Source organism: Caenorhabditis remanei, chromosome II, assembly GCF_010183535.1.
Source record: "Caenorhabditis remanei strain PX506 chromosome II, whole genome shotgun sequence".
NCBI classification, from domain to species: Eukaryota; Metazoa; Nematoda; class Chromadorea; order Rhabditida; family Rhabditidae; genus Caenorhabditis; species Caenorhabditis remanei.
In genome coordinates this window covers 6,185,092-6,206,234 of record NC_071329.1, presented here as the reverse complement: position 1 = coordinate 6,206,234, position 21,143 = coordinate 6,185,092, and the positions used below count along the sequence as shown (strand labels likewise).

Below are 21,143 nucleotides of genomic sequence, written 5' to 3'. Positions count from 1 at the left end.
CAACGTCAAGTGGGGTGTGTGTGGGGACAGAAAAAGATAAAACCATTCGTAGAGGGAAGGAGAAATTTTACATTGAAAAACGGGTAACGAAATAAAAAAAATCTGGAAGAAAACAAAAAACGAGTTTTAGCGGAAGATGGGATAACAGGAAAAAAGCCCGAAAAGAGTGAAAAAAGAGAAAACCATGAACGAGGGTACAATAAATTATTACTAGAAAATTGTATCGGGAAGTTTGTTTCAGAGAGAAAAAAGGCACATTCGTCTGATTAGAATATCCGTTTGTGTGTGTTTGGGATGGGGGCAAATAAATATTAAGCAAGAAGGAAAAAAGAGAGTAAGGTAGGGGATGGGATCGGGAATTTTATAATAACAAGAAAAAAACACTAATAAATACAATTTTATAGAAGGGGAATGGGAGAGAGCAATCAGGTTTCCAGCAGAAGACTATGAATTTTGACGTTGGTTGAATCATCGAGTCGAAGGTAGTTACCAACGACGAGACGATCCCCAAGCTCCACCGACAGCAGTGGTTGGAGTCGCCTGAGCTCCCATGTCTGGGAATTGCTCCGAGCTTCCCAAATCCAATTGCCATGGGGCTCCCATGGTTTGAACGCGCATTGTTCCAGCCTGTGGGCGAACGTTGTTCGACTCTTGTTGACGTGGAGACATGTATTGGGTCTGAAAATTAAAAAGTTAGATTATGAAAAGTATTAAGATCAATTGAACTCACTCTCTCAACGTTGTCAAGCAAGAAACTCTCCTCCTCGGAACGCAAATGATCAATGCAATCATAAACGTCATTCTCGTCCTTTCCGGCGACAACAACCAAGTTCGGGTCTTCAGCTCCTTGACGTGGAAGACGAATCTCGACACGGTAGTCTTCCATAACCTTCTTCAAGTTCTTTCCACGTTGTCCAATGAGACGTGGATGATATCTCGAATCCAAAGAGATTTCTTGAGTGAACATCGATCTCAAATCGGAGATCATCTCTTCGATGGCAGCAGCGCATTCCTTGGCCTTGTCTTCGTATCCGGTGATGGTGATAACCTCGTTTCCTTCATCACGTGGCACATTGATGTTAACTCCATACTTCTCCTTGAGGGCGGTGATGGTGGCTCCACGCTGTCCGATGATCTTCTGATGATAATCAGTTGGAACATTGATGGTCATCGACCATTGCTTGAGCTTGCGGTTCTCAGCTTGAGCCTCGTACTCGGAAAGCTTTCCGCGAAGAGCCTCCAGAGCTTGATCGACATTTTCAACTTGTCCGGTAACGGTAATGTCTTCGGAGGAGTTGTCCTTTGGAATGGAGATGTTCACATCGTAATCTTGCATGAGCTTGCGAACCTGAAAAGATAAATATATTAATTTTCTACTTTTAGAAACGAAAGCTTACAGTCTCTCCTCCACGTCCAATAATCGAACGATGCATATCAATTGGAAGTTGGATGACCTTGGAGATTGGAACCAATGCGAGAAGAGCTTCCTTGGCTTCCTCAACCTTGGTGTCACGTCCGGAGAGGGTGACTTGGTCGGATCCTTCAGCTCCTTCCTCGCGGTTATTTGGGAATCTGATGGAGACGTTGTACTTAGATTGAAGCTCGTGAATCTTAGCTCCACGTCCAGCGAGGAGTCCACGATGGAATTGAGCTTGGATGCTGACGGTGTCGGTGATCTGCTTCTCGTAGTCCTCGACGGTGTCTTCAATGCGAGCACGGGCGGCCTCAACACATTGCTTGGATCCACGGATCGAAACCTCGTTGCTATCTGATCCATTCTTTGGGAATGAGATGACAACTCCTCCGTTTTGATCTTGAATCTCCTTGACGAGAGCAGCTCCGCGAGCCAAGAAGTTTTTGTAGTACTTTGGATCGACATTGATCTTGATGTCAACAGTCTCGGAGAGTTGCTTGATAGCCTCCTCAAGAGCGGCCTTGGCCTTTGGAACATCATCCTTCTTTCCGAGCAAATGGATTGTCTCCTTCTCAGCATCTCCTTCCTTCGGGAACATGATGCGAACGTTGAGGGTGTCACGAAGCTTGGCGATCTTGGATCCTCCCTTTCCGATCAAGAAACGATGGAACTCGGCCTTAGCCTTGACGGTATCCTCGATGTAATTCTCCTCCTTGTCCTTAGCAAGAGCCGAGAGAAGTCCGACGGCCTTTGTGACGTCTCCAGCTGGTCCACGGATGGTAACCTTGGTGGACTCGCTCTTCTCTGATGGGAAACGAATGTGAACTCCTCCGCATTCCTCCTCAATGTCAGAAATCAAACGACGTCCGTTTCCGAAGAAACGTGATTGGACCTTTTGTGGGATCTCGATGGTCTCCTCGGAAACGTTAGCAAGCTCCTCTTGAATCTTGTTGAGTTGAGCAACAGCCTTCTCAACATTGGCTTGCTTTCCGGTGACAATGATCTTTCCGTCATCAGATCCAGATTCTGGGAGGTCGATGCGAGTCTCAGTCTCGTCACGAAGCTTGCGAATGGTGGCTCCTCCCTTTCCGACGATGTGCTTCAAGAACTCCTTGAAGATAGCAACGGTTTGTTGGTAGTTGTTCTCGGCCTGAAATTTATAATGAAATAACAGTTTTAATGGACTTTTAACTTACGAATTCCTTAGAGATAGTGGTGAGCTTCTTGTAGACAACGTCGACCTCAGATTTGTCTCCACGAATGTTTACGACATCGGACTTTGACTTGGCATCTGGGAACACAACAGAAACATTTGGATGGGCGTCACGGATTGTTTGGACTCCGGATCCCTTGGTTCCGATGATGAGCTTGTGAAGTCTTTGTGGAATGATGATGTCACGGGACTTCTCGTTCTCAATCTTGGTGACAATTGAGCGAATCTCAGCGACAGCCTTCTTCACTCCATCCTTCTTTCCTTCGACGACGATCTCGTCAGAGTTGGTCTCCTCGTTTGGAATGCTAATTTGAACTCCAGTTTGTTCCTTGATCTTGGATATAAGGGATCCTCCGCGTCCAATAACGTGGCGATGGAGAGTTGGATGAACCTTGACTTTCTCAATGGAGAGTTCCATTTGGAGACGAGCAACTTCCTTGTTGAGTGGCTCAAATGCGGCTTTAACTTCTTCTGGGGATCCCTCGAGGAAGATTTGGTTGGAATCATCGAACTCGATCTTCACGCTGTTACGGTTTGGAACAAGGGTGGAAAGGGTGGCTCCCTTTGGTCCGATCAAGTGCTTGTGAAGCCATTGTGGAGCGGGGATCGATTGGGTGACGATAGAAGAAGCACGCTCGATGACGAGGGTCAGAGCCTTGGCGAGATCAGCAGCATCTCCGATGAGTGTGATTTGATCCGATCCGGACTCCTCAGGTGGCACTTCAACGACGACTCCAGTCTTTTGGAGAACCTCATGGATTCCACTGCGGGATTGTCCGATGATATATCTGTGTTGTTGACGGGCAACTTGGATTTGGATGCTCGACACATTTTTCTTCGACTCGACGATCTTGCGAATCTCAGCGGCGACACGTGCAACTCCTTCTTTCTCTCCGGTGACAGAGATCATCTCGTTAGTCGCAGTTGGTGGTGGAATGTTGATTTTAACAGATCCGTCACCGGTGAGACGTTCGTAAGTCTCGTTGTGTGGTCCGCGAACAAATGGGACCAAGTTCTTTGGGCAGACGATGTGCTCGGTGGCGAGTTTCGATTCACGCTCAGAAACGTCCATAATGTGTCTGACGGCGCGTTGGATTCCTTCGCGTGGTCCAGTGATGGTGATCTTGGTTGATGACCCATCACGGTTTGGAATTTGAATTCTGCAGTTGGTATCAGCCTCAAGGTTGCGGAGAAGCGCTCCTTCTTTTCCAATGAGACGTCCGTGGTGCTCCTTTGGAATTTCGATTTCACGAGAAGCTTGGGTCTGGAGATCGCGGATGATGCGAGCGCGAGCTTCCTCGACCTTTGCGCGTTCTCCCTTCACGACGACAGTGAGCTCTCCGTCCTTCGATTCGCTGAGCTCGATTCTAGTCTCTGGAAAATAGCAAAATTAGGATTTCTTGCCGATCAAGTTTAAGAAAACTCACTAGTAGCACTAGCAATAGCTTGGGCTTTTTTCGATTCCTCCGAGGTGTTTCCGAAGCTCTTCACCTTGTTGTTGGAACGCTCATCTGGGGCCAAGTGGAAGGTGACAGTGACGTCAGTCTTCGAGAGAGCTGGACGAGACCAGACATTGGTCTGCTTGGCAGTTGGAGCGGTGGCTGGTGCGGCGTCAGGGAGGGTTGGGAAATCCGATGCATAGCTGAAGCTCATAACAGCTCCGCCAGTGGCTGGATCGATTTCAATATTGTTAGTTTCTTCTGAAAACGGAAAGTTATCGATTTATTATTACTGACCCAAATTTTCCTATCACTCACCAATATGTCCGTTGTCCATGATTCGTGTCAGAAGGGTTGGCTTATCCGTATCCGGGGGTCCGTTCGCAAAGCAATCAATCCGTTCGGGGGAGTCTGTTGAGGTGACCTGTTATGTTGACCGAACCGGGCTCTAGTCCGTCCGAATCAAACAATACCTACAAAAAGGAAAAGAGTGAGGTGGTGAATTGTTTGCTTAAAGTCATATGCGATTGATAGAGGTACACTTTTGATGACGAGTAAGAAGACGGAACAAGAATAAAGTATAAATAGGGGATGAAAAGGCAAAAATGTAGACAAAAAAGTGCATGCAATCTCCTCCCGACCGCCCTTCGACTGGTTTGTAGTCTCGAATGAATAGAATGAGTGTTGGCTGGTTTGGTACCCCTCTCTTTATCTAATCCTATCTTTCCCGTGGGCCATTTTTTTCTGTCCTAAAAATCAATGTAACACAGAGATTCACTGGGTCAGACACGTCAGCTGTCATTCATTAAACGAGCAACAACACTTCAAAAATGTGGTGAGAACTACACTTTTACCTTGGCCGAGATAGATAGAGTGAGGAACTAAAAAGACGTGATTATAGAAAGGTCGAGAAAAGAGAGATATCTGCAGATGTAGAAACTATCCAAGTGTCACTGATAAGGGTTAAACTTGATTACCCGTCGATCGGATAAAAACTAGTGGAAAGAGAGGGAGGTAGATGTAGAATGTATATGGATGGGGAGATCAAAACTAGTCAGATAGGTCAGTAGGTCTCGTCATCACGAGGTTCTCGAATTCCGACAAACACATCCGAACTTCTAAGTTAGTCAAAATTTCTGCACACCCGAGAAAATTTATCATCTGGCTCCGATTGCTCTTCCGATGTCTACAGGACACCATATGGAACATGTGGTCAATCAACAAACTTATAAAACCTAGTAAAACGATTGAAACTTGCAAACCGAGAGATTGAATAAGTGAAAGATATAGGTGTGGTAGGAATACGTGCCGATCTGGTCCGATAGGTCAGGGTCGATTCATATTACGACCAGACGCCTCACTCAACCAGCCAACCACGCAAAACGACGCACTCACAACCACATACACAGTGCGCCTAACTACACAGTAGAAAAAGGGGGACAGTTCGGGCCTCATCTCATCTTCCCCGTTGGAATGGAAAAGAACAGTGTCGCTCATTCTCTGCGTCTCTTCGTATCCTAGCGAAAGTGAACAACGTGGCGGTGCTAGTCTCGCCCGCTCTCCTTCACTTGCTTTCTCTATCTCGATAGGGGCGACGGGATGGACGACGAAGAAGAGAAAAGGAAGAAGGAAAACGGAACGACTGATGAAAAACTGCTGTTGGCCCGCAAACAAAAAAAAAGGATGAAGAAACGAGTCGTCCTAGAATTTGGAGTCTTCGGTTCATTCTTGAAGAGAGACAGACAGGGAGACCGATGACGTGGGAAATTTTTTCGTGCCCCCGCTTATGACGGAATTGGAGAAGGAGACGACGACGAAGAGCGAGAGGGGACGGGACAGGACGAATATAAACAATTTTCAATTTGTTTTGTTGAGACGTGCAAAACATTTGCTAAAAACGTGCAACATAAATCACAAAAGAATTGGTTGCAGAACAAAACACTGCTAACCTAGTTTCGCGAAAAAAAAACTGAAGAAAAAATGACACAATTCTTTCGCCGAGAACCACAGGTCATGGCCAATTCATCAAATATCTTCCTCGAAAATCTCAAACGACGGCGACCAACAAGAAGACGAGAGATACGAATCACAACCATCGCTAACCTCACCTAGCAGCGCTCATTTTTAGAGATACAGATCACACGCCAAAATTGATGAATGATAGGTACACGTAATTGGACTCGCAAACTATTGACGGGCACTTGAAGGACATCATTATGCCACAAACTGATATACTGATAAGGAACCTGAAGGTGAAGAATCGAAACTGAAACTTTCTCGAGCGGGAAGTGGGAGGAGAAGGGCGAGAAGAAGCGAAATAAGATGTGAGGAGGTGACTTAAGGGAAACTGCAAAAAGACTGCAAAAGAAGGAGAAAAACTAAAATATTGCATGTTTTTTCTTATTTTTTAAGAGCAAATAAAGGGAAAAGGGGGCTCGTTTCTTTGAGTGACGCGAGGGGTTTCAGCTGACCTGACGAGGGGAGGGAAAAAGCTTTTATGGGAACGCCGGATGACGAAGGAGAAGGAAAGCTAGTAATGACATCATATAACGAAAAATGCTCAAAAATTTAGAGATACATTTATGGCTCAAAATTAGTGAAACCGGAGAATGAAGAACGTAGGCGGAGCGAGAGAAACATACGAGTTTTTGAAGGAAAATCACAGAAAAAGAGTTAGAAAGTGCTGAATCCTGCTGTTATTAGACTGTTTTAGATGCCAGAACGACAAATTTAGATAATAAACTCATAGAATAAAATCAGTCTTTGTAAATTGAAAAAATTCTACAAAACGCAATTCACGCTCCGAAAAAAATTCCTCGCGCTTATCGATTGAAAAACAACGAAATCTGGGATATTCGCGGTCGAAAATGACGAAAACGAGATCGAAATCAAAAATTTCGGTCAATTAATAACCGAAATGACGTCAAAATCCACGAAAACAGTGCGAACCAACACAATCTTCGTGGCAACCTGCGTTTAAAGGCGCACGGGTACTGTAACACTCGTTTCGGCTGTGTCGGCCCGTTTTTTGAGTTTTTTTCGTTTTTTCGGCTCATTTTTAACGAATTTCGCGGAAAATCAGTGGATTTTTGTAGAAAATTCAGTTAAAAACTGTTAAAACATCAAAGAAAATAAAAAAAATATTCATAAAATCATCACGATTTACCGAAAATCGATAATTTTTCTAAATTTCGTTAAAATCTTCCAGTAAAAAATTTATGGAGTCACGAAGCATTCGGAATCCGTATCATGGAATCGACGATTTGCAATCGGATTTTGGGGATTCAGAAGAGCCTGTTTCCCAGACAAAAAGCAAGCGAAAAGGAGATTTTCTGGATAAAGTACAACCCGGAGATTTTGTAAAACGAAAAAGAGCCGATGGTCGCGCGGATTTCGAAGAAGAACATGGAAAGATGCATAGAAGAATGGCGAAAATGATGTCAATGAACGCATATGATAGACATAAAGAGATGATTAATCTTTATTATCTCTCGTATCCCGGCGCCACACAATTATTGAATCGAAAAGTCCAAGAAGAAAAAACAGATTTGGATGTTTTAAAAGAACATCACAAGTTTGTATGGGATGAAGAAGATAATAGTGGTGCACCGGTTAGTTGGGAGAAGAGAATGGCAAAGAAATATTATGAAAAACTATTCAAAGGTATCAATTTTTCCTGTGAAAATCAAAAAAAAACGTGTTTTTCTCATTCAGAATACTGCATTGTCGACTTATCGCTCTACAAAAATAACAAAATCGGAATGAGATGGCGGACTGAAAACGAGGTGAAAGAAGGGAAAGGACAACTGATTTGTGGAGCAAGAAAGTGTCAAGAGACTGCGGGTTTGGCTAGTTGGGAGGTAATTTTTCAAATTTTTAACAAAGAAAATCATTAAAAATTCCAGGTAAACTTCGCCTACAAAGAGGACGGCAGGTCGAAAAGCACTCTAGTCAAGGCGAGATTATGTTCGAAGTGCTCGGATAAACTCAACTACGGAACACAAAAACGACAAGTGAAACAGAAGAAACGGGCGGTGCGAAGATGGGAAAAAGAACGGAAGCGGGGGAAAAGGGGTTCCGATGACAATGAAGAATATGACGATGATGAGGGAGTGAAAACGGTGAAAAATGAAGAAAAAGGTGAGTAAATTGGAAGAAAGTTATGCAGTTTGCTGATTTTAGTGAGAAAAAATTGATTATTTTTCTCAACTGATTTTTAGAATAGGCTTTTAACACTTTTAAGCTAAAAAACAGCGAGAAATCTAACTTTTTTAAAGCTAAAATCGGCGATACAGACGCTAAACGAGTAGTATTTTCTCTGAAAGTAATTCTTCAAATTTTCTTTCCCACAAAATCATTTTTCGATGATTTTCTTTGCGATTTTCACAATAAACTAGTGATTTTTTGTAAAAGAACTGTAATTTTGCTTAAATTATTGTCAAAACAAACTTTCTTGACATTCGGTGTTTGCGGACCTAAGTTCCCGAGCTTAAAATAAGCCACGCCATCTGTCCGTTATCTCGGCTATATACATAGAAAAGATCGGGGAGTTCGACTAATATCATAGCCGAGACAACGGAAAGAGGGCGTGGCTTATTTTAAGCGCGGGAACTTAGGTCCGCAAACACCGAATGTCAAGAAAGTTTGTTTTGACAATAGTCAAAAACTGAAATTTATCGCGAAAAATAATCAATTTTGAGCCAAACATATTTGTATAGAATTAATGTTCAAAAATCTGCCGAACGTCAATTCTGCTGCTCAAAATCGTGAATTTTTTTGAAAATTGACATTATGAACAAATTATAATCCCAACTTTTCACCTCAATAGTTCTCAAATTTTTTCAGACCAACCCTCTACATCAACTTCTTCCACCCTCTCCGCATCAGCCGATATCTGGGAAGGACCGGCGCCAGCGGAAACCGAAAAAACAGTTGACGATGAAATCGACGAATTCCTGGATGATCTCTTTTTATAACTTGAAGTCTGCATTTCAGTTTTTATTTCTTTTTGTTTGCACATAAAATGTATATAATTTCACACTGTGACTTCTATCCTTTTTACTTTTGTAGCCCCAAGATTTTCCCATTTTTTTCCCTGAAAACAGTTACAGAAAGTCGTTAACTATGTGGAGTCCAAAGAATGCACACACAAACAGGTGAGTTAGGAATGAAAACACTACGAATTGGTGGGGAATTTCAAGGACAATCGGGAAGAGAAGGTATAAAATAAATAAAGTTTTTTTCAGAGTCAATTTATTTATCCAGATTTTTGCGTTTTTTCAAGACTAAAAGTTCAACAAATTTCACCTCCATTTACCATTGATGCCGATCTGGTCGGATTAGTCGGACTCATAAAAATACATGAAATCGATTCGGTTCGTCAGTGTTTTTTGTAGGTAGATGTCAAAAGTACAAACACCTGGTTCATAGAAGAGTTTTTTGTTGAAATTTTGACGGATTTTCATGTTTTTATTGATAAAATTCGACCAATACCAGATATTCTCAAACGTAAGTGAGCCTGTTGAAGTTTTGTGGATTTTTAACGTCACGAAAGCCATTTTTATGGTACAAAAATGCATTAAGTTGCATTCCTGATTAGAGAAAGTGTATTTTACAAGTTTTCATCATTGGTAGGTTCATTAGAATCGTTGGGTCACCGTTGTGAACTTCTGTTTCGTATAGCCTATTTTCAAAGGGCTGAAATTACTTAAAGAGCTGAAAGTCTGTTCAAAAAAAAATTCAACTACAAAAAACATTTCTTGACTTGTACTTGACTTGTACCATGTAAGTTTGGCACGACCGAAAAAGTTCTAATGTTTTTCTTAATTTCTGCCTTTCTCCTTTCCTTTTTTGAACCAGTGTGTTCTATTGCCCCTCAACTGGTTTTTTTGTTGTTAAAAATAAGCAAACATCCTGTCTGAGTTCCATTTTTCTGTCTGTAATAACAGTAACATGGGTATCTTCTGTTTAATTAAAGATTAACAAACTAGGGAGTAAAAAACAAATAAAACAGATAGATCGGACAGTTTGGAGGGATTTTTGAGCATTCAGTTTTAAAAAAAGTGTACTTGTGTTCACTGGAACGATGAAGTGCTGGCAGTAAGGCAGGCCTAAACGGTGTGCTAGCGCTTTGCCCGCTTCTTTCGAGCAGTTATTCCAAAAAATAATTTTTTAATATAGGGATCCCATTATTTCACTAGAGCACCAATATCAACCGTAAGTACTGTAATCAACGATCGTCGCGTGTGTGCATAGTATTTTTTTCATAGGCTGCTGAAATAAACTGAACCATACCAGAGTTGCATGAAATTCCGACTTCCGACTTCCGGATAACAAAAATCAGTTCCGACTTCCGACTTCCGGATAAGGAATTTTACTTCCGACTTCCGTCATTCCATAACTGTGGAATTTTCGAAAAGTGCATTTCGCAGAAATGCAAGGAAAAATGGTCTAAAAGGACAACAAATTGGCTTTTCTTCAGCCAAAAACTAATTTTCCACTAATTTTCGCGAATTTTATGAACTTTTTCTCTTGGAGTTTTTGAAAGTTTGAGAAAAAAACTAATTCCGACTTCCGACTTCCAACTTCCAACTTCCAACTTCCGACTTCCGGGCGTTTTTTCACTTCCGACTTCCGCTTTCCGACTTCCGGATAAGGAAATTCACTTCCGACTTCCGATTTCCGGATAAGAAAATTTCACTTCCATGCAACTCTGAACCATACCACAACAGAAGAATAATATATTAGCACATCACGCTTCTTACAACCGCGACATTTTTCAACGGCATTTCGGTGGAGCGCAGTTTTAAGAAATGTGACGAGCTAGTATCGAGTTTTAGAATTTTCCTACAAAAGACATGAACCACCTATTGTTATAACATTATAGGTTTCGTAGGATCCATGAATACATTTAATTAGGTCCTTCATCTTGAAAACTTTAGAATATCTGCTCCGGAATTCATCGCTTGGTTCGTACAGAAATGGCTCCATAATTCTGAATACTGAAAGCTGTCTCATGACTCTCTTTTTCATTCAAACATCCCTCTTTATATCACTCTACATGACACTTTCACGAATACGTTTTTATCGTTTTCTTCCCCCCGCTTTCCTTCGTAATTTTCTAGTATCATATTATCATCCTTGTCTAGAATTCTCCTTCCTTATCGTTTTTTTTTTCATTCTTTTTTTATTATCTCGGAGTTTTCCCTGTCAAAACTATGTACATTAGGGTAGAGATGTTTGATCGCTTTCTGTTCCTCTTTTCATTTTTCTGTTCAATTTCAGACAAGAGATGTCACAAAAATTCTGGATTTTTGTGATTTGTTTCTGGTCGGGTTGTTTGGCTCAAAATGAAACGGGATATGGGGATTTGAAGTTGGAATTTGTACAGACGGTGAGTATAGTTTAAGGAAGGTTGATGTACAGTACCGCTCAAAAGTGTATTAATTTTGGTTTTTCAGTTGATAAGGTCCAACTTTGAGATTGAGTCATGGTAATACTAATTGTCCCATCAAGTAGATTTTTAATGGATCGCACATATCAAAAGTAGAGCTTCATTTTTGTTATTGACAATTTTTTTGTACGAGCACTCTCTGGTGAGTTATGGTCATTTTTAGACGACAGCCAGGGAGTGTCCATACAAAAAAGTTGTCAACTGCAAAAATGAAGCTCTACGGTAGTTAGATTACTGTAGCTATCTTACTATACCCTAGACAGTAATCTCTATCAACTACTTGTTCAGCTATGGCGACACGGTGACCGTGCTGCAATCGACGAGCTCTACCCGATTTTTGAATCAAATTGGACATTTGGAGGTGGTGGTCTCGGGGAGCTAACACCACTCGGGATGTCTCAGATGAACGATTTGGGGACTCTATTCAGAAAAATTTATGTGGAGGATAAAGAGTTTTTGAGTCATCGGTATACTGGGAAAGAGGTGAGTGGGGTATTCAGAAATCAGAATAATGAGATACATAATAGGGAATCCGAGACTCATCACCAATGATTTCAGAAATGCGGAAATTTGGAAACTTTAAAATTTTAAATTCTAGAACTCTCAAACATTTTGAAATCCTGAGCTTCTATATCTCTAGTTTCTCCATTACCAAGTTTCTGGTTTTCTGATCTCCTGAGTTCTGGGCTTTCTGAATTTTGAAGAATCAGCAGATCGAATTCCTGAACTTTTGAGCTTGAAAATTTTGGAATAAGTAAATTGCTAGACTGCTAGATTTTTTGTTGTTTTTTTTTAACTTTTAAAGTTTTAAAAAACATTTTAATCTCGACATTGATGAATATCCGTATTACAAGGTGTCTGGGTTACAGAATTTTCTTTTCTGGAGACAATTCCAAATACTTTTCCAGATCTACATCCGCTCGACCAACGTCAACCGTACCATAATCTCCGCAATGTCTATGCTCTATGGTCTCTACCCACCCGGCGCCTGGAATATTCAAGGTATTCTTTCTTGTCAATTTCTCGATATAAAAGTTGCGTTATCATAGGTGTCGATTACCCGAATAGCATTGATTGGCAACAAGGATTCACTTTCGTTCCAGTACATGTCGATGGTGATAATCATTGTGTGAGTTGGCGGGTGGAGATCAGAAGGTCAAGAGAACGATTGACAAGTAACTTCGGTTTCAGGCTGCTACCCAACAATGCAAGTGCGCTCGAGACGACGAGCTACAGGATAAGATGGCGGAGCTTCCGGAGGTACAGACTGTCAATGCCAGGATGCTCACTATGAACCTCCGAATGGCTGCTCTCTTCAACGTGACTGAAGATGCAGACACATTTTCCGACTATCCCGATGCCTGGAAATGCCAGAGAAATTGGTTCAATGATACCTTATATGAGAAGCTTCCATTCTACAATGAGGCTTTATTTCAAGAATCTCAGAGAACTTTTGCACCATACAAACAGATGATGGAGGGGCATTTTGGTGAGTTCTCACATTCAGAAGAGTCTGAATGCCCAAATCATTATAAAATTTTCAGTCCAACCTGCAATTCTCAATGGCGTCGATATTGCTCATGAAACTCGAGTACTCCAAAGTGGAGTGATGCTCAATGAGATTTATGAGAGGGTTCGGGATAAAGCAGAATGTTTGAAAAGTGGAGAGAATTGTACGGGATTTTTCAAGGGATTGAAGTTCTACGGGTATTCATCGGTGAGTTTGAGGGTGTCTATAGGCAAAAATATCGAAGACATTCGGATTCTCGGATACAACGACAGACACACTGAATGCCCCGCCCACGGGCAGCTAGACACAGACAGACTGACACTCGGACATCCGGACACCCATATTCGCAGATAGATTCGCAGATAGATCTTACAACTTCGCTCCACCGAAATGCCCTTGAGAAATGTCTCTTTTTCTCGGAGTCTCTCAATTTCCCACGCAACTTTCGTCGGTTTCGGTAGAGCACGGTTGTAAGACGGGTGTCGTGCTAATAACAGACCACACTCCGATTAAAATCTCCTGAATATGCCTTAACCATTTCCAGCACGATCTCGTTATCTACGCTATCCTCGTCTCCTTGGGAGTCCAAGATTCTGTGAAGACTATCGATGGATGGCCAGACACTGCCGCCTCCTTGACCATCGAACTCTACAGTAACCCAGATAACCAATATTTTATCAAGTTCCTTTACCGCGACAATTCCGTCGACGATTTCTCGGATGTCACATCAAAAGTGTGCAATAGAGCAGAGTATTGTACTATTGAAGATTTCCGGAAAATCGCTGAAATGTACAAACCTTTGCCGGATTATAAGACGGTGAGTTAATGTCTGTCTGTGTGTTTGTATATCCATATTTTCAGCTCTGCCAAACCCCGCTCTCCGGCTCCAGCTCTTTTTTCTCATATTGGATCTCTATCTTATTTTTTGTTAATTTTATGAACTTTTTATAGTTGATTAACCGTTAGAGTTGTTTCATTAACAAGAATGAATTGATTATTGTATGAAGTTTATTGTGTTTCATTAAAATGTAATTAATGGGAAAAGTAGAGGTAAGAAAACCGGCGGAATTTGGTTAAGCAGAAAATTTTAAGATAAGAAAAAAGAGTTATACACTTTTCAGCAGTTCAGCTACAGTAGAAATGGTAGGCGTAACACAAACTGGAAGAGACGGTGGTGGAGATTTCTCACGGATCACATTTCCACCGGGTTGAGTGATCGGGAATAGTGGGATCATGAAAGGAGACAAGTTTTTGCAGGCCTGGAATTGAATTATTAGAATAAGGAGAGTATGAAATAAGCCCCGCCCATTAAAGTGCTTACCTGAACTCTGGGATACTTTGCGTTTGGTCGTCTCCCACGTGGAACTCGACTGACTGCCAGAATACTATCGATGGAGAAGGGGAACGTGGGAAGGGGCTTTGGCTCCATCATAATCCCATCAGCATCTTTTTTCGGCTCACTTCCACCATGTCGATTCTGCTCACGCTTCCTCCATTTAGCACGACGGTTTTGGAACCAGACCTGGAAACTTGGAGTTTTGGAATTTACCCTCTCTTCGTTTCCATTTCTCCTACTACTTTTTCTTTTCTCAAAATTTATTGCCCTTCCCTCCTCCTTCTCCTTTTTCCTTCGAGTCCTTATCTTATTTTTCGATTTTTGGGGGCTGACTCTGACTCCAGGGCTGGAGACGAGACGAATGAAATTTCTAGGGGGAGGGAGGATATCTGATTAAAAGAAGAATGACTACTAAGTGGAGGGATGGAAATAGAGTTGCAAGTTCGGAATTAATGGTTTTGCGAATTGGGAGAAAAATGTTTTTTTTGGTGTTGTTCCAAGAGATTCGAAATCTGATTAGGTGAGTGAAAAGTGTGCGATTTGGATGGGGAGGGGATTTGGGTAGACATCGAAAACCTTGGATTGAGAAATGGTGGCCTAAGAATTGTATGATCTAGAAATCGGGTGAAACTCAAAATCTAGTTTCCAAAGATGGTAGAAAACCTTAAACTCTGGTGGCCTAACAGCACGAGGATTTGAAATCCCAATCATTGTGACAAACCAAAAACGGATGACCTAAGAACCTGGAAGCCGTTGATGTAGAGGTCCAAAGCCTGGGTGATCAAAGATTGCAAAATGTGATGGCCTAGCATCCCAAAACCTCGAAACCTAGGTCACCCAAAGACATGTGATCTAAGAACCCAATATCCGTTGGCCAAGAAGCCCAAAGGCTCAAATCATTTCTTGAATTCCACATTTCTATCCAATTTTGTGTTTCTCTATTCCCTCCCACGCCTTCAAAACTAAAAAGAGAGCTCTACACATAAATCCAAATCTTCATAATTCCCCATCATAAACTACAGTATGCCCTCCCTCCTAATAGCAAACAAGTAGTTAGTTTCATCCGCCCTCATAAGGGAATTCTCAGAAGAGCTGCTCCTCCTCCTCCCCCCTCTTGCTCTCTGTTTTCTGCCACACAATCCATCATGCCCAATGGGAAACGAGGAGTGGTTGGCGTCTCTGACAAGTGGAAGAGAATGAACAATTTTTTTTGAAAAACAAAACCAATAAGCTGTGGAGATGGAGGGGATACGGTAGCAGTGGTTATTCTTATTGAGGGCGTTGAGAGTTAAGAGCGCAAATCTACAAATTTTAGAAACTGACGGGGGAAAAAGAAGACGATTTACTGAGAAGCTTTCAGAAAATGAGATCCCAATTATCTACAGTACCGTGCAGTAAGATATACAGGTTGGCCTTTTTCAGTTGAAAGTGTCGATAGTACATATTATGTAACTTGCTAAGGAGTGCTCGTATAAAAATGTTGTCAACTACAAAAATGGAGCTCTACCTTTGTTCTGTATGGCTTATACATAATTTACTTTGTGAGACAATCAGTGATACCGTAACACCCTATTAAAATTGGTAATTTTCAACTGAAAAATGCCAAATTGTATATCTTACTGCACGGAAATGTACGTTCCTATGCGTATCCAGATTTCTTTGCGTTTCAAGACTCCCAAAGTTTCAGATACATCTGGTATGTCTAATTGTATGTAAGTTTTCCTTCTACACAGTTTTCCTTCTAACCCACCTGAACTCGACTCTCCAACAAATCCAATCTCATCGCCAACGCTTCTCTCATGAACACATCTGGATAGTGAGACGCCTCAAATGCAGATTCCAGTTCTTCCAACTGCCATCCTACAATAATAATTTTACTGGCTTGGATTTGATTATCTTTTTGATCTTCAACTTACCCGAAAAGTTAGTTCGTGTCCTCCGTCTCTTTGCAGCAGTCTCTCCAGTATCGTTATCATCATCCAATGAAATCGTATCTTCCTCCATGAGGGTTTCCTCATCAGGGGACACTGATTGTTCACGGGATGAAAGGGATTTGTCGTTGTCAGGGATTGGAGAGGTCTCGGAGCCATCGGAGCAGCTGAGAAGGACTGAAAACAAGGATGTGAGGCGGTGGAGATATGGGGAGGCTGTTATGAGAGTTTCAGCAAATCGCAAATCTGATACAGTTCAGTATGGTTAGATATAGCCAACCAACGATAAGACAAGACCTAGAATCAGAAATCTGGCATGATTCTTTTCATACTTGCAAACCGGGCCGGCGCGTAACTTGCTTAAAACTCAATATTTTGAGCTGAATAATATACCAAAATGTAGATCTCAGCGAGTTCTATGTCTGTGACCTACTACGGGCAAGACATAGAACTCGCCGAGTTCAACATTTTGGTATATTTTTCACCCCATAAAGTTGCATTTTGGGCGAGCTACGCGCCCACCCGGTTTGCAAGTATCTAACCAGTCTCATACGATCTGAACCTTTTTATATCCTGAAAAATTTCAGGTCAATCTAATCCGGTCCTGATCTGGCCTAGTCTATCTTAGAACTCTCAATACCTAGGCCACAGTCCTCAGTCGTACCTGAATTCAGTTGCGTCTTCCAGAAATCGTTCCAGATATCATTGATAATCTTCACAGGCTCTGCATCCACACTTGCCTGTAGTCCACCGATCATCTCTTCTTCTTCTAGCTTTTTTCAAACACCGGAGACAATTGAAATAGAATCAAAATGCAACAATGAAAAGCTCTTCCCCAAAAAAACCATGAAAGTCCCGCCCTCTCTCGTCTCGCGGAGCCACACAAACCAATGAGCCCAAAAAGGGGGCGGAGCTTCCGGAGGAGGGGGAGAGAAAAAGAACAATTAACATATACTAATATGATGTGATTTCTCCGCCCCAAGGGATTCAATTCCACTCTCTTTTCTTCTTTTCCTCGAGAAAATATGAAAAGTTTTATTTTGAGAAGAAAAGAGAAGATGATGGAAAAGTCGTTATCGTTCTGAATAATCTTTTCTATGGGAATGGGGAGAGGGGGACCAAAAAGGGAGAGGGGACCCCAATTATTAGAGAATTGCGCAACTTGGGAGGAGGAGAGCAATGGGATATTTAGTATTAGTTGTTGCGTGAAGATCGGAAATGGAGATATGAGGGGGCAATAAAGATGATGAGGGCTAAGAGGACATGGTGTTGGGATTGCTGAAATTCAGCAAGAAGGAGAAGATGGGTAATCTTCTCCTTCTTTGAGAACCGTGGAGTCACAGTTACAGTTTTTTGGCAAAAAAAGTTTGGAAGGGATCTACCTGACATGTTCAAAAACCCGAAAGTCTTTTATTCTTGAACTGCTCCATTTGTAGTTTATACTATCTGTTGGTCAGCTTAAGTTTCCAAACGTACGGTCATGCATAATCCTGCTTCATTTATTTCTATACCACGTGTCACAAATTCTCAAGATTTGGTATTACTCTTGTCTTTTCGTTTTTGAGTTTCCCCATTCGGAAGTACTTATTCGAAAGAACGACATGGTTTTCACATCCATTCTCTAGCATTACCGATAAGGTGTTCGTGTGAGAAGCGAAAAAAAATCTTCAAGAGGTTTTTCATAGAGCGGAGTTGAAATAACAACCTGCGTCATTACAAATGATAAACAACTCAGAATCATCTATTTTGATGCTAAAACCGTACTTTTCGCACTTAAAAAAATTATATCTCAGCGGAGCAGTACGACTGATCAGATCATTGTAAATTTTGAAAGGGCGCCACGGAGCCAGAAAATTTTCAAACTCAGAAAATTTGCATTAGTTTTGTTGACCACATCTAGCTCACCATTTTTGTAGTTCTCAACATTTAGATAGCTCCGCTTACTTTCGAGATATGCGCCTTGGAAGATGAGCGATTGCTTTGTAACTTGGCCAGTGTATTTTGGTGAGTTTAAATTTGACAGCTCGTTTATTTACCGTTTGTTTATAGGTTTAAAAAATCCAACTTTATTTTTTGATTTCATGATTTTCAAATATTTTTTGAAATCTGTTTGTCCAGATATCGACACATTCAAAACACGCAGTCTGTACACACAAAAATCCATTCCTGCAAAATGAAAATATCTTATTACCGTAACCCATGAGTCCACTTTTCCTCTCTGCCCCTAATGATCAATCAAAGTCATTCCAATGTTCAGCAACTCAATTCATCACAAACTCAACAACTCTCCAATGAGCAGTCCATCTTTTTTTCAACTCCTGATCCTTCCTGCCCTCCTCCTTCCCTTTTCCTTGACTCCAAATCATGAAATTATGCAAATTTTTGTCTCGATTTCGCGCACTCGCTTCTCCCATCCGGTAGTCGTTTCTCTGTTCCTCTTCATTCCATATGCTTTTCACTAAGAAGAGATGCAACACAGCCAAAAAGGTTCACTGAAGATTTATCTATTGAGAAGGGGGAGTGGGGGTGTCAAGTCGAGATGATGATTGACAGTGAACAGGGTGTTGAAATGAGATGTCTCATTTATTTAGTGGGAGTTTAGAAGAGACTAGTTTGTCAAATTTAGAATTGGAAAAGTTGGTGAGAGTTTTGGTAATGGGAGAAGTGGTATCAGGGGGTGTACAGAACTCAGAGAAAGTGTCCGAGCTTATAGATTTCGTGAATTCGGCGTCCATGTAAAGAACTTGCAGGTCTGGGATTGGAAAACTCATTCAACTAACTTCATCATCGCGAAATTGTAGCACCTTGACAGATTGTGACATTAGCTCTTGATTCGTGTAAGCCGAAATCTACAAACTTTAAACTTCCCTGTCGTTTGGTAGCGCAAGCAAATTTTGGCGGCATAGGTCTTCAGCCTCAGTAAACCTATATATTAATAAATTTCAATTCAAAATGTTGGACAATCAGTCAGCCGATGTCATCACAAACCATCGACCTAAACTCAAAATGCTGAACAATCCGTTAGAGGCAGACTTGCAACGGGCCGGGCCTGGCCGATTTGGGATTTTTCATCAAGGCGGGCCGGGTCAGTACAAAAATTTGAAAATCTGAATATTTTTGATATAAAAAAGTCAAAATTTATAGGGTTTTTGACTATTTTTGAAAAATTGTGCATAATTTTTGAATCCGGGCCATTCCGAGAGTTTTCAAGTCTGGTTAGAGGCATGTATGATCATGAACAATATCATAACTAAACATTAAACATTCGGTACACGTTTTCAGAGTAATCTTTTTGACGATGCTAATCAGAACACTTCGGAAAAGATCTGCGCCCGAATAAGAACTGCTCGAATCGGAATCCTCTCGGATCAAGCTGGTATTAATCAAAAAGAGTAAGTCAAGGTCTAACATTAATGTAAAGTTTGGCCATCTTTTAGTCGGTTCTGATTTTACACAGTGACTGTCTTCTCAAATCTTCAAACCGAATCCTAATCCACATCCAATTGCAATTTTCGTTTCCACAAATAACCGATCTCAACAATTCCCCCTTTCCTCATTTTTCCATTCCTTGTTCAATTTTTCAATTTCCCAATTTCACCTCCTCCTCCTCCCACACCATCCTAACCAGAGAAAACAAATTGACTGGTGATCCATCTCGAATTTCGCGTTTCAAATTAGTCCTTTCCTTCTTCATTCTCATCTCATTCTCATCCTGTGAGCTATATATATTGTCTTATATAGAAATGAGTGAAATGAGAAAAATTAGAGAGAAATTAGCATTGTAATTGAAGATTTTCTTGCTTTCAAATGGAATGTTCTCGAATTGTCTCGTTTATTGGAATGAGAAGAGAGGAGCAATAACAATAATTATTATAACTGAAATTAACATATTCGTAATATGAGACAAAATGAGAATGACAGGGGAAGAAAACGTGGTTTTTTTTTGGAGAAAAGGAACTTAAAAATAAAAAATAAGTGAATAAGTTGTGGCATCACGGTAGATTCTGGTTAACCATAAGCAACAGAACAAAACGATAATCAGCTCAGATACATTTCTCCCTTTGATCGTCCCTGAATTGTACAACCAATGTTTGTCACCTATTACGGGCCGGATGGCGACTCGTTTATGTGTCCCGGGCCGGGCTAGAATGGCTTTAAAATAATATTTTTCGCGATTTTTGGCACTTATTCCCGGCCCGAGACACTTTAACGAATAGCTATCCGGACCGTAATACTTATATCAGAGAAATAGAACTTGCCGAGACCTACATTTAAGTATATTTTCAGCTCATAAAACTTAGTTTGAAGCGAGTTACGCGTTTGCTCGTGTCACTTTTCCTACAAACTCCTGAAAACGCGAAGTTGCTCTGAAACGACTCGCCCAGGGGATCAAAACGAACTATCTTTAACATACTTGGTCCCCTCGAAGTCTGTAGAGCTCGAATCAGATACCGCCGTGAAACTTGTGAACCTCAGGTCGCTATGAGAAGAAATGTTAATTCTTCCTTTATTAGAAAACTGAAGTCTTGTCATCGGAACTGAAACTTTCTTATAACACTGTTCTCATGTCAGAACAAAGTGGTACAAACTGTAGCAGACTAGAAACTGTGTAGTCTATTGAACTCTCAAACTAAAACCGATCTATCTCGTAAGCTGAAAATAATGAGTATTTCGAATGTTACTTTATTTTCAGCGTAGTACTCGAATGAACCGTGGCTGGCACACTATCAAAAAACAGTGCCTCGTAAATTGGTTTATTGTGAGGAATTTATCAACGCATTCCGATTCCATAAATGTTCAGCTTTACAGCAATACCAGTGTCTTCTAATCGAAAAGTTTAACTGTGC

At 41.2% G+C, this 21,143-nt stretch overlaps 4 protein-coding genes across 4 annotated transcripts; 2 read left to right on the top strand and 2 right to left on the bottom strand.

Annotated features, from left to right (window-relative positions):
- Positions 1–486: 486 nt before the first annotated feature.
- GCK72_004838 (uncharacterized protein) lies at positions 487–4,403 on the bottom strand (the record flags this gene model as incomplete). The annotated part of the gene is made up of 6 exons (XM_003098249.2): positions 487–678; positions 731–1,348; positions 1,398–2,564; positions 2,611–4,001; positions 4,055–4,327; positions 4,385–4,403. 6 exons carry the CDS (start codon positions 4,401–4,403, stop codon positions 487–489), a joined length of 3,660 nt encoding a protein of 1,219 aa, XP_003098297.2.
- A 2,881-nt stretch (positions 4,404–7,284) lies between these two features.
- Positions 7,285–9,042, top strand: GCK72_004837 (uncharacterized protein; the record flags this gene model as incomplete). The annotated part of the gene is made up of 4 exons (XM_003098275.2): positions 7,285–7,729; positions 7,781–7,926; positions 7,972–8,206; positions 8,912–9,042. 4 exons carry the CDS (start codon positions 7,285–7,287, stop codon positions 9,040–9,042), a joined length of 957 nt encoding a protein of 318 aa, XP_003098323.2.
- A 2,315-nt stretch (positions 9,043–11,357) lies between these two features.
- GCK72_004836 (uncharacterized protein) lies at positions 11,358–13,855 on the top strand (the record flags this gene model as incomplete). Its single annotated transcript, XM_003098283.2, has 7 exons — positions 11,358–11,459; positions 11,808–12,002; positions 12,428–12,521; positions 12,569–12,648; positions 12,711–13,008; positions 13,064–13,236; positions 13,574–13,855. 7 exons carry the CDS (start codon positions 11,358–11,360, stop codon positions 13,853–13,855), a joined length of 1,224 nt encoding a protein of 407 aa, XP_003098331.2.
- Positions 13,856–14,135: 280 nt separating this feature from the next.
- Positions 14,136–17,054, bottom strand: GCK72_004835 (uncharacterized protein; the record flags this gene model as incomplete). The annotated part of the gene is made up of 5 exons (XM_053724911.1): positions 14,136–14,288; positions 14,351–14,551; positions 16,116–16,225; positions 16,282–16,473; positions 16,961–17,054. 5 exons carry the CDS (start codon positions 17,052–17,054, stop codon positions 14,136–14,138), a joined length of 750 nt encoding a protein of 249 aa, XP_053589105.1.
- Between the last annotated feature and the right edge of the window lie 4,089 nt (positions 17,055–21,143).